This window comes from Phocoena sinus, chromosome 12 (assembly GCF_008692025.1).
Source record: "Phocoena sinus isolate mPhoSin1 chromosome 12, mPhoSin1.pri, whole genome shotgun sequence".
Lineage (NCBI taxonomy): Eukaryota > Metazoa > Chordata > Mammalia > Artiodactyla > Phocoenidae > Phocoena > Phocoena sinus.
Genome location: NC_045774.1, coordinates 50,954,256 through 50,966,938, shown reverse-complemented (window position 1 = coordinate 50,966,938; position 12,683 = coordinate 50,954,256). Strand labels below are relative to the sequence as shown.

General features: G+C 39.2%; 1 protein-coding gene across 2 annotated transcripts in view; it reads left to right on the top strand.

Moving 5' to 3' along the window:
- Positions 1-6,204, top strand: part of AFG1L (AFG1 like ATPase) — a 192,872-nt gene extending 186,668 nt beyond the window's left edge. For both annotated transcript variants that reach the window (XM_032651760.1, XM_032651758.1), the window contains 2 exons: positions 3,857-3,970; positions 5,894-6,204. In XM_032651760.1, coding sequence (XP_032507651.1) covers positions 3,857-3,970; positions 5,894-6,022 — 243 coding nt within the window. In that variant the 3' untranslated portion in view covers positions 6,023-6,204. The remainder of the gene's footprint in view (positions 1-3,856; positions 3,971-5,893) is intronic.
- Positions 6,205-12,683: the final 6,479 nt, after the last annotated feature.

Sequence of the window (12,683 nt, the reverse complement as noted above, 5' to 3'; positions counted from 1 at the left end):
TCAACCAGACATGTGCTCTGTCTATGAGGATGCACAGCACAATGCCTTACGTAGATTGAGTGCTCAATAAATAACTTGTTCCATGAATAAATTATTGGACTGATAAAATAATGAATGAACAAATGAATGAATGAATGACTAAAGCGCCCTCCTCAGTATTAGAGTTTTCTCTCCCTCTGACCCAGAAATCCCAGTACCTGTCATCTCTCTAAAAAAAAAAAAAAAAAAAAAAAAATCCAGGTGTTTCAGCATGAATTGCAGAGCCTTTGTCCTTCATCAGAGGCAGTATTGCCTAGTGGTTAAGGAGTGGGCCCTGGGACCAGGCTGAATACCTTGAAGACCAGCTTAACCTCTTGAACTTGAATTGCCTTCTTTAGCAAAAGAAGGCAATAATGGTATTTACCTCGTAAGATTGTTGTGAGGTACATGAGCATGTAAAGTACTTAGAACCTCGTGTGGCGTACAGTAAGCTTTCAATGAAGGTGAGCCATGATTAATAGTATATACCTATAAATATATATTTACAGTAAGTATAAGTACCACTTCAAATTAGAGTGAAATATTGTTTCACTGTTAGATACAGTTTTTCCTCCCTTATTCCTTGCACAGAAAGAGATAGAGCAGTGATTCTAAAATTGAAGGGACTTTGAGGGGAGGAGAAAGTACCAGAATCTGCTGGGAGGGAGAGGTGAGATGTTTAATGTTTCCTTTATTCATTCATTCAACAACATTTATCATGCCAAGCAAAGTGCTAATTCAGTGACAAGCAAAGCCAGACATGGTGCCTGCCTTCATGGAGCTGATAGTCTAGTGCTGAAGAAACACTAATGAAACACAGAGCTGAGTGTAGAGTCCTCACTGGGATGTTCTCTGGAAAAAGAGGGGAGTTGGTGCTATGAGAGTACAGGGGGAGAGTAAACTGATCTTTGTGTGGGACATGGGGCTGGGCATGGAAAGTCCTGCTGAGGACCAGCTGCACCAGAATCATCTGAGCTACTTAAGATCCAGATTCCAGAGCCCACACCACCCCCACCAGCAAATGAGGACCAAGGGTGGGGCCTGGAGCCTGCTCGTTCACCAGCTCCTCAAGTGCTGCTCACGAACTCTGCGATGTGATGGCCAAGCTCAAAGTGCAGAGTGAAAAGCCCTCACCAGGGCGGCGAGTTTGCAGCAAAGGCCCTGTGATGGGCCTGAGCATGAAGGGCAGCCAGCGTGGCTCTGGTGCAACACTGAGGGCAGCCTTCCTTAGTGAGCATGATCAGAATCCGCTGCATGCTTCCAGGGGGTGTGCGAGCAGGGAGTCAGCAGAGGCAGGAAGCTGAGAACACCAGAGCTTAGGGGTCAAGTCCTGTCACTTGTCTCCTTCTGGGTCACTCATCCAGAGACTGTGCTCTGAAATAATCGCGTGGAGTCCAGATTAAATCTCCTGGAGGTGGCACTCTGTTTTTAGAGGGCAGTGCTTCAAGAAGAAAGTGAGAGAGGGGCATTGGTAGGTGGTTCTTAGACTGGAGGATTGATAAACTCTTATTTTTTTTTTTATCTTTTATATCTTTTTAAGGAATACCTTAAAGAAAGCTTATGGTCCCCACCCCTTAGTCCCACCCCCTGATCCTACCTCCCCCCACTGTTTCACTTCTTCGTTAGACAAAAAGATTTATCTGGCAATATGATGAAATATCAGAACTACTCTCCTAACATTTGCTTTAACCAAATCACGCATTTGGAGTTTATACTCTTTTTTAAAGCATAGTCGAAATTATCCTATTTCAGAAATTGGGAGCATTAAACAGACATTGTTCTAGAATGTATTCTAGATGTATCTGTGAAATAAGGGCATTCCCATCTGAGTAATGAAAAAAGTGTCATTTGTGATTTAAATAATTTATAAGAGGAGGTAGAAGGTTATTTGGATATAGAAAGACTAGTCCCAAACATCAATACATTATTTTGAAGTATCAGCATATTTACTTAAATAATGATTTTAAAGGATGGCTGTGAATCCTGAAAACAAATTCAGGTCTCCTTAAACATCAAGAAGAGTATGTTTTATATATAAACTAGTGGAAGTAAAATTTATAAAGATAAAAAAGCTGTCTCTGATATATGATCACATATGTACACTCAAACACTATGTAATCAAGAAATATTAATGTCAAGCGTAGTCTTTTTGAAGGATGTCTGGCAGGATGCTGAAATAAATGTAGGTTCTGGAAACTCAGGGTATAAGTAGAGTAGCAATGCACTGAACTTAGCAGTCACCTATGTGGCAAAGTGGTAACGGTGCATCTGGGGAGCATCTTTGATGCACACAGAGATGGGCTTCAAACAGGTAAAAATGTCAACCTCAGTTGTAATGGAAAAACCACTGAACTTAGAACTGGAAGATCTGGGTTGGTGTCACAAGTTGAGACCTCTCCAGGCCCAGGTTGCCCAATAAAAGCTTTGTTCCCTACTTCAGAGGGTGGTATAAGCTGTGTGGAAATATTTGTAAAGTACTATGCAGTTTAAAAGTATCATTTTAGGCCTTCCCTGGTGGCGCAGTGGTTGAGAGTCTGCCTGCCGATGCAGGGGACACGGGTTCGTGCCCCGGTCCGGGAAGAATCCCACATGCCGCGGAGCGGCTAGGCTTATGAGCCATGGCCGCTGAGGCTGCACGTCTGGAGCCTGTGCTCCACAACGGGAGAGGCCACAACAGTGAGAGGGCCTGCGTACTGCAAAAAATATTTTTTAAAAAGTTAAAAAATAATCACTTTAAAGAGACTCAAACTATAAGAAACAATATGGACATGGTCAAAAGGCTTTTTTAAAAAGTATTTTGTTTCAAAAATACATTTGGAAACATCTGTGATCCTAGGCTATCTGAATATGGGTTATGTGGTTTGTCTATTTACATTTCAGAGGTATTCCAGAAATAGGAAAAAAGTTTTCCAAATATTGAAATCCACCTTAAAGAAATGCTGAGGCTTCCCTGGTGGTGCAGTGGTTAAGAATCCTCCTGCCATTGCAGGGGACACCGGGTCCGAGCCCTGGTCCAGGAAGATCCCACATGCCTCAGAGCAACTAAGGCCCGTGTGCCATAACGAGAAGCCACCACAATGAGAAGTCCGCGCACCACAACGAAGAGTAGCCCCCACTCGCCGCAACTAGAGAAAGCCCGCGCGCAGCAAGGAAGGCCTAACACAGCCAAAAAAAAAATTTTTAAGAGATTTCCATATAATTATTTTTAAAAAAAGAAATGCTGTATTCATTTATTTATGCAAGATTTTTATTCATGAAGAAGATACAGTGTAAATGGATCCTGCAGTTTTGAAACTTTGACAACCACATTTTTGCTGATGCTTTTTTTGTAGATGCTTAAGCATGGAGATTAATGAAATTTTTAGTAGCTTTAGGATAATTTAGGATAACTTCAGGATAATTAGCTAAAATCTCTAATTAGAAAAACAGATTAATTGAAATAGGAAAAAAAAGTTCATAGATTGAAGCTCTTAAAATATTTTTTCCAAAATAAACATAGTACTTGGAGAAAATGTGTAGAAGTAGAAATAAAGTTAAGACTGTTACTTAGAATTGAAAGAGAGGAGTTCAAGGCATTGTTCTTTTGTAAATACGCATTCTATAAACTCATAAGAGTGTATTTTCACCAAGTACCAGTTTTGCTGCATGTATTTAGAACCATTTAAAATTATCTATCACTTTAAAGAGATTCATACTATTAGAACAAATATGAACATTTTAAAAGCAAAAATCCAAGCTCCCTGTTATGGACAAACAGATTTTTATGAGAAATTTGTTTTTACCTTCAACTTGTGAAAGGTAAGGAGTAACACCATTTACTCGTTTTCCTCTGTTTCAGGTGCGCATAATTTGCTCTGCATCAACTCCCATATCAAGCTTATTTTTGTATGAACATCATGACAGTGAGTTGGAGCAAAGCAGAATACTGATGGATGATTTGGGGCTGAGCCAGGTAGGCGATATTAACATAATCTCTTTTTATTATAAAACAGCTTAATTGTTTTTGGTTTGATGCATGGCTACATTTTGAAGAAGGAATGCAGTATGTATTTAACCACTGATTTGCCTGCTCTCTTCTAAAGCCAGTATAGCAGACGTATCCTGAGCATCACTAAATGTAGAGAATTACAGCTTTAGAGTGGAAGGAATCTTCGTGATCATTTTTGCATATGATAAAAACAAAGTCCAGGGAGGTGGACTAATGGGCCAGCAGTTATACCACTGACTAATGGCAGGCCAGAGCTGGATCCAGCACTGTCTCTGGCTCTGGGCTCATTCTGCATTCTGCTACACCATACTGCCTTTTCTGGATATCCTCTTCATGTCTGCTGGATTTGTAGAGTGCATGATACAGTATCCAACCATGTGAACTGGCTATTCCAGGACTATGAAGTGCCTGGCAAGGCCCTTGCTTTTAAAAAGAAATCCATGCTTCATCTCCTAACCCCCATTCTGTAGGCATCTGTGGAACACCTGTGGGTGCCAGGCTCTGGGACACTCTGTTGGGAGCCAGCCTATGCTGGCCTAGTTCTCCTGGAGCTTGGAGTCTGGTGCTTCACCCCAAGCCAAGTAGAAGTGACTTTGCATTTCCTTCTTCTGTATGAATGTTACAGGGTATATTTCTCAACTGTAGGCAATTGAAATATTAGTCAAAAATTTTAAACTATAAACATTCACCCCCAGAATGAGGCCAGCCCCATTCTTTCAACCCCAGTGGTGAAAGGCTATTTGGAATGAGGAGACAGTTCCTTATTGACCTGAGTAGAAATTATGCATTCTCAGGAGTCTGGGAAAATGAGGCCAATAATTCTTTAAAAAGTAAACTTTCAAAATATGATTATTTAAATCTACATGTAGAAATAAATGGCTGCTTATGATCCCATTTCTCTAAGAGTGATACATCCAAATAAAGTCTTCAATGATTTGGAAGAATAAAGGGGCTACATGATCTCAGTTCCTAAAGTCCTTTAAATCATTGGCTTTAAAATTTTTCTTCTGATCAGGGTTCAGATACAGGGCAAAGTAAGCTAAGCACTTGGGGCTAATAATCATGAAGAAATCAGGGCACATGACCATAGGGTGATGCAGTTTTACAGTAGGTCAGTAACTTGGACTTAGGAGTCCAGAACTTTTCTCTGAAAGAGTTTAATAGCAAACCCCTAAGGAAAGAGACAAAAGTTCAGCGTTCACTTCTGGCCACAGGATGGTGTTAGAATCACCAGTCCCAGGTGTTTACTGGCCTCACAAGGGGCTCCCCAAGTCAGCCGCTACATGGGAGGATCAAGTGTCCCAGCAGCTCAAGACCAAAAGCAGCTCTGGCCTTCCCGAAGTAAGCTCCCAGGCACGATCTCCAGGCCCACAGGAGACCTCTCAGTCAACCAGTTTGGAAAAGGTTCTTCAGAGGTTTCATCTTCAGGCCTCCTGTCAGGAATGTGGCCCTGTCTGTGGAGCTTCAGGAGAGGGTCTTAGCTTCGTCCTGACATACCAGAACTTCTTGGTTTTTCTGTTACTTATTTCTGGTGTGCACCTTTTTGAGAAAAAAATTCTTTCTGTCTGGAATGTCCTTCCGTTAGATTATGTAGAGAACTTTCATCTGAGCAAAAATTTTCTTATTTGGATTTTGGGTGTTGTTTCAGCTTAATTATTCATCTAATGTTTTCTCCCTGGTAATTTGCTCTGTTTATTGATTATTGGTTTAAATTAGCTGATTCTCTAGTCTAATTTAAGAAATTGTATATGAAAAAATTTATAGAATATTTTGTAATATAAACCCAAGAAGTATTTTTTAAAGCCTGTACTTAGTTCTTTAAATTTTTAGTTGTGGGGGTTTAATTGGTGCTAGGTTGTTGTTTTGTTTTGTTTTTTTGGTAACCAGGACTCAGCAGAAGGACTCGCCATGTTTACTGGAGAAGAGGAAATCTTTGCATTTCAGCGCACAATTTCCCGACTCACAGAAATGCAGACTGAACAATACTGGAATGAAGGGGACAGAAGGAAGAAGTAGCCGTCACTTTTGCATGAATAAAACTCTGGGCAAATCATTACCCCAGGGAGAACTCTTTATTATGCGACTTGAAGGAATCATTTTCTCATCATTAATTAAGCACTTTGTCCTCTGGACCATTTTTATCTAAAATTGCTGTCAAAGATGTAGTGGATAGTAAGTTAAAGCCATTTTTAGGTCTACTTTTTGCCTATTTATTTGGCCTTATTTCTGCACCACAAAATTAAAATCAGCACTCCTGAAGTTGAATGTAGGACTAGGCATTTTCGTTTCATATTAAGCCACCTGAATGAACCTTGAACACACACACACGGTAAATGCAGGGTGTCGGGAAATCTCTAAGCTTTGGCTACATGGTAGCCGCACAATAGAAACACATCTTTATGAGAGGGGAAGAAAAAACTCTACATTTCAATTAAAAACAAGGAAAGCTTTATGATCTTATTTCGTTTCTTTTTCCCCCATGGTACTTTATATGACCCTGGCTTTTCTTTTTAATAAACATCTTTATTGGAGTATAATTGCTTTACAATGTTGTGTTAGTTTCTGCTGTACGACAAAGTGAATCAGCTATATGTATACATATATCCCCTTATCTCCTCCCTCTTGCATCTCCTTCCCACCCTCCGCATCCCACCCCTCTAGGTGGAAACAAAGCACCGAGCTGATCTCCCTTTGCTATGTGGCTGCTTCCTACTAGCTATCTATTTTACATTTGGTAGCGTATATATGTCCATGCCACTCTCTCACTTAGTCCCAGCTTACTCTTCCCCTGCCCCGTGTTCTCAAGTCCATTCTCTACGTCTGTGTCTTTATTCCTGTCCTGTCCCTAGGTTCTTCAGAACCTTTTTTGTTTTAGATTCCATATATATGTGTCAGCATCCAGTATTTGTTTTTCTCTTTCTGACTTACTTCACTCTGTATGACAGACTCTAGGTCCATCCACCTCACTTCAAATAACTCTATTTCATTCCTTTTTATGGCTGAGTAATATTCCATTGTATATATGTGGCACACCTTCTTTATCCATTCATCTGTGTATGGACACTTAGGTTGCTTCCATGTCCTGGCTATTGTAAATAGAGCTGCAATGATCATTTTGGTACATGATTCTTTTTGAATTATGGTTTTCTCAGGACATATGCCCAGCAGTGGGATTGCAGGGTCGTATGGGTAGTTCTATTTTTAGTTTTTAAGGAAACTTCATACAGTTCTCCATAGTGGCTGTATCAATTTACATTCCCACCAAAAGTGCAAGAGGGTTCTTTTTTCTCCACCCCTTCTCCAGCATTTATTGTTTGTAGATTTTTTGATGGTGGCCATTCTGACCGGTGTGAGGTGATACCTCATTGTAGTTTTGATTTGCATTTCTCTAATGATTACTGATGTTGAGCATCCTTTCATGTCTTTATTGGCAATGTGTATATCTACTTTGGAGAAATGTCTATTTAGGTCTTCTGCCCATTTTTGGATGGGTGTTTGTTTTTTTGATATTGAGCTGCATGAGCTGCTTATAAATTTAGGAGATTAATCCTTTGTCAGTTGCTTCATTTGCAAATATTTTCTCCCGTTCTGAGGGTTGTCTTTTCGTCTTGTTTATGGTTTCCTTTGCTGAGCAAAGGCTTTTCAGTTTCATTAGGTCCTATTTGTTTATTTTTTTATTTCCATTTCCCTAAGAGGTGGGTCAAAAAGGATCTTGCTGTGATTTATATCAAAGAGTGTTCTTCCAATGTTTTCCTCTAAGAGTTTTATAGTGTCTGGCCTTACATTTAGGTCTTTAAACCATTTTGAGTTTATTTTTGTGTATGGTGTTAGGAAGTGTTCTAATTTCATTCTTTTACAGGTAGCTGTCCAGTATTACCAGCACCATTTATTGAAGAGGCTGTCTTTTCTCCATTGTATATTCTTGCCTCCTTTATCAAAGATAAGGTGACAAGATGTGTGTGGGTTTATCTCTGGGCTTTCTATCCTGTTCCGTTGATCTATCTTTCTGTTTTTGTGCCAGTACCATACTGTCTTGATTACTGAAGCTTGTAGTATAGTCTGAAGTCAGGGAGCCTGATTCCTCCAGCTCCATTTTTCTTTCTCAGATTGCTTTGGCTATTCGGGGTCTTTTGTGTTTCCATACAAATTGTGAAAGTTTTTGTTCTAGTTCTATGAAAAATGCCATTGGTAGTTTGATAGGGATTGCACTGAACCTGTAGAATGCTTTGGGTAGCATAGTCATTTTTACAATGTTGATTCTTCCAATCCAAGAACATGGTATATCTCTCCATCTGTTTGTATCATCTTTAATTTCTTTCATCAGTGTCTTATAGTTTTCTGCATACAGGTCTTTAGTCTCCTGGGGTAGGTTTATTCCTAGGTATTTTATTATTTTTGTTGCAGTGGTAAATGGGAGTGTTTCCTTAATTCCTCTTTCAGATTTTTCATCATTAGTGTATAGGAATGCCAGAGATTTCTGTGCATTAATTTTGTACCCTGCTACTTTACCAAATTCATTGATTAGCTCTAGTAGTTTTCTGGTAGCATCTTTAGGATTCTCTATGTATAGTATCATGTCATCTGCAAACAGTGAGTTTTACTTCTTCTTTTCCGAATTGGATTCCTTTTATTTCCTTTTCTTCTCTGATTGCTGTGGCTAAAACTTCCAAAACTATGTTGAATAAGAGTAGTGAGAGTGGGCAACCTTGTCTTGTTCCTGATCTTAGTAGAAATGCTTTCAGTTTTTCACCACTGAGGACGATGTTGGCTGTGGGTTTGTCATATATGGCCTTATTATGTTGAGGAAAGTTCCCTCTATGCCTACTTTCTGCAGGGTTTTTATCATAAATGGGTGTTGAATTTTGTCGAAAGCTTTCTCTGAATCTATTGAGATGATAATGTGGTTTTTCTCCTTCAATTTGTTAATATGGTGTATCACATTGATTGATTTATGTATATTGAAGAATCCTTGCATTCCTGGAATAAACCCCACTTGATCATGGTGTATGATCCTTTTAATGTGCTGTTGGATTCTGTTTGCTAGTATTTTGTTGAGGATTTTTGCATCTATGTTCACCAGTGATATTGGCCTATTGTTTTCTTTCTTTGTGACATCCTTGTCTGGTTTTGGTAACAAGGTGATGGTGGCCTCGTAGAATGAGTTTGGGAGTGTTCCTCCCTCTGCTATATTTTGGAAGAGTTTGAGAAGGATAGTTATTAGCTCTTCTCTAAATGTTTGATAGAATTCGCCTGTGAAGCCATCTGGTCCTGGGCTTTTGTTGGTTGGAAGATTTTTTTTTTTTTTTTTTTTTGCGGTAAGCGGCCTCTCACTGTTGTGACCTCTCCTGTTGCAGAGCACAGGCTCCGGACGCGCAGGCTCAGCAGCCATGGCTCACGGGTGCAGCCGCTCTGTGGCATGTGGGATCTTCCCAAGACCGGGGCACAAACCCGTGTCCCCTGCATCGGCAGGCAGACTCTCAACCACTGTGCCACCAGGGAAGCCCATGTTGGAAGATTTTTAATCACAGTTTCAATTTCAGTGCTTGTGATTGGTCTGTTCATATTTCTATTTCTTCCTGCTTCAGTCTTGGCAGGTTGTGCATTTCTAAGAATTTGTCCCTTTCTTCCAGGTTGTCCATTTTATTGGCATAGAGTTGCTTGTAGTAATCTCTCATGATCTTTTGTATTTCTGCAGTGCCACTTGTTACTTCTCCGTTTTCATTTCTAATTCTATTGATTTGAGTCTTTTCCCTTTTTTATCTTGATTAGTCTGGCTAATGGTTTATCAATTTTTTTTATCTTCTCAAAGAACCAGCTTTTAGTTTTATTGATCTTTGCTATCGTTTCCTTCGTTTCTTTTTCATTTATTTCTGATCTGATTTTTATTATTTCTTTCCTTCTGCTAACTTTGGGTTTTTTTGGTTTTTCTTTCTCTAATTGCTTTAGGTGCAAGGATAGGTTGTTTATTCGAGATGTTTCCTGTTTCTTACGGTAGGATTGTGTTGCTGTAAACTTTCCTCTTAGAACTGCTTTTGCTGCATCCCATAGGTTTTTGGTTCGTCGTGTCTTGTCTCCATTGTCATTTGTTTCTAGGTATTTTTTATTTCCTCTTTGATTTCCTCAGTGATCACTTCGTATTAAGTAGTGTATTGTTTAGCCTCCATGTGTTTGTATTTTTTACGGATCTTTTCCTGTAATTGATATCTAGTCTCATAGTGTTGTGGTCAGAAAAGATACTTGATACAATTTCAATTTTCTTAAATTTACCAAGGCTTGATTTGTGACCTAAGATATGATCTATCCTGGAGAATGTTCCATTGAGAAAAATGTGTATTCTGTTGTTTTTGGATGGAATGTCCCATAAATATCAATTAAGTCCATCTTGTTTAATGTATCATTTAAAGCTTGTGTTTCCTTATTTATTTTCATTTCGGATGATCTGTCCATTGGTGAAAGTGGAGTGTTAAAGTCCCCTACTGTCAATGTGTACTGTCAATTTCCCCTTTTATGGCTGTTAGTATTTGCCTTATGTATTGAGGTGCTCATATGTTGGATGCATAAATATTTACAATTGTTATATCTTCTTCATGGATCGATCCCTTGATCATTATGTAGTGTCCTTCTTTGTCTCTTCTAGTAGTCTTTATTTTAAAGTCTATTTTGTCTGATATGAGAATTACTACTCCAGCTTTCTTTTGGTTTCCATTTGCATGGAATATCTTTTTCCAACACCTTACTTTCAGTCTGTATGTGTCTCTAGGTCTGAAGTGGGTCTCTTGTAGACAGCAAATATATGGGTCTTGTTTTTGTATCCATTCAGCCAATCTGTGTCTTTTGGTGGGAGCATTTAGTCCATTTACATTTAAGGTAATTATCGATATGTATGTTCCTATTCCCATTTTCTTAATTGTTTTGGGTTTGTTATTATAGGTCTTTTCCTTCTCTTGTGTTTCTTGACTAGAGAAATTCCTTTAGCATTTGTTGTAAAGCTGGTTTGGTGGTACTGAACTCTCTCAGCTTTTGCTTGTCTGTAAAGGTTTTAATTTCTCCATCAAATCTGAATGAGATCCTTGCTGGGTAGAGTAATCTTTGTTGCAGATTTTTCTCCTTCATCACTTTAAATATGTCCTGCCAGTCCCTTCTGGCTTGCAGAGTTTCTGCTGAAAGATCAGCTGTTAACCTTATGGGGATTTCCTTGTGTGTTATTTGTTGTTTTTCCCTTGCTGCTTTTAATATGTTTTCTTTGTATTTAATTTTTGACAGTTTGATTAATATGTGTCTTGGCATATTTCTCCTTGGATTTATCCTGTATGGGACTCTCTGTGCTTCCTGAACTTGATTGACTATTTCCTTTCCCATATTAGGGAAGTTTTCAACTATAATCTCTTCAAATATTTTCTCATTCCCTTTCTTTTTCTCTTCTTCTTCTGGAACCCCTATGATTTGAATGTTGGTGCGTTTAATGTTGCCCCAGAAGTCTCTGAGACTGTCTTCAGTTCTTTTCATTCTTTTTTCTTTATTCTGTTCTGCAGAATATCTTCCAGGTCACTTATCCATTCTTCTGCCTCAGTTATTCTGTTATTGATCCCATCTAGAGTATTTTTAATTTCATTTATTGTGTTGTTCATCGTTGCTTGTTTCATCTTTAGTTCTTCTAGGTCCTTGTTAAATGTTTCTTGCATTTTGTCTATTCTATTTCCAAGATATTGGATCATCTTTACTATCATTATTCTGAATTCTTTTTCAGGTAGACTGCCTGTTTCCTCTTCATTTGTTAGGTCTGGTGGTTTTTTTATGTTGCTCCTTCATCTGCCTGTGTGTTTTTCTGTCCTCTCATTTTGCTTATCTTACTGTGTTTGGGGTTTCCTTTTTGCAGGCTGCAGGTTTGTAGTTCCCGTTGTTTTTGATGTCTGTCCCCAGTGGCTAAAGTTGGTTCAGTGGGTTGTGTAGGCTTCCTGGTGGAGGGGACTAGTGCCTGTGTTCTGGTGGATGAGGCTGGATCTTGTCTTTCTGATGGGCAGGTACACATCTGGTGGTGTGCTTTGGGGTGTCTGTGGACTTATTATGATTTTAGGCACCCTCTCTGCTCATGGGTGGGGTTGTGTTCCTGTTTTGCTAGTTGTTTGGCATAGGGTGTCCAGCACTGTAGCTTGCTGGTTGTTGAGTGAAGCTGGATGCTGGTGTTGAGATGGAGATCTCTGGGAGATTTTTGCCTTTTGATATTATGTGGAGTTGGGAGGTCTCTTGTGGACCAGTGTCCTGAAGTTGGCTCTCTCACCTCAGAGGCACAGCACTGACTCCTGGCTGTAGCACCAAGAGCCTTTCATCCACACGGCTCAGAATAAAAGGGAGAAGAAGTAGAAAGAAAGGAAGAGAGAGAGAGAGAGAAAAGAAAGAAAGAAAGAGAGAAAGAAAGAAAGAAAGAAAGGAAAAAAGGAGGCAGGGAGGGAGGAAGGAAAGAAGGAAGGACGGAGGAATGGAAGGAAAGAAAGACAGAAGATAAAGTAAAATAAAGTAAGATAAAATAAAGTTATTAAAATAAAAATAATTATTAAGAAAAAAAATGTTTTAAGAGAAAGGATGGATAGAACCCTAGGACAAATGGTGGAAGCAAAGCTATACAGACAAAATCTCACACAAGCATACACATACACACTCACAAAAAGAGGAAAAGGGG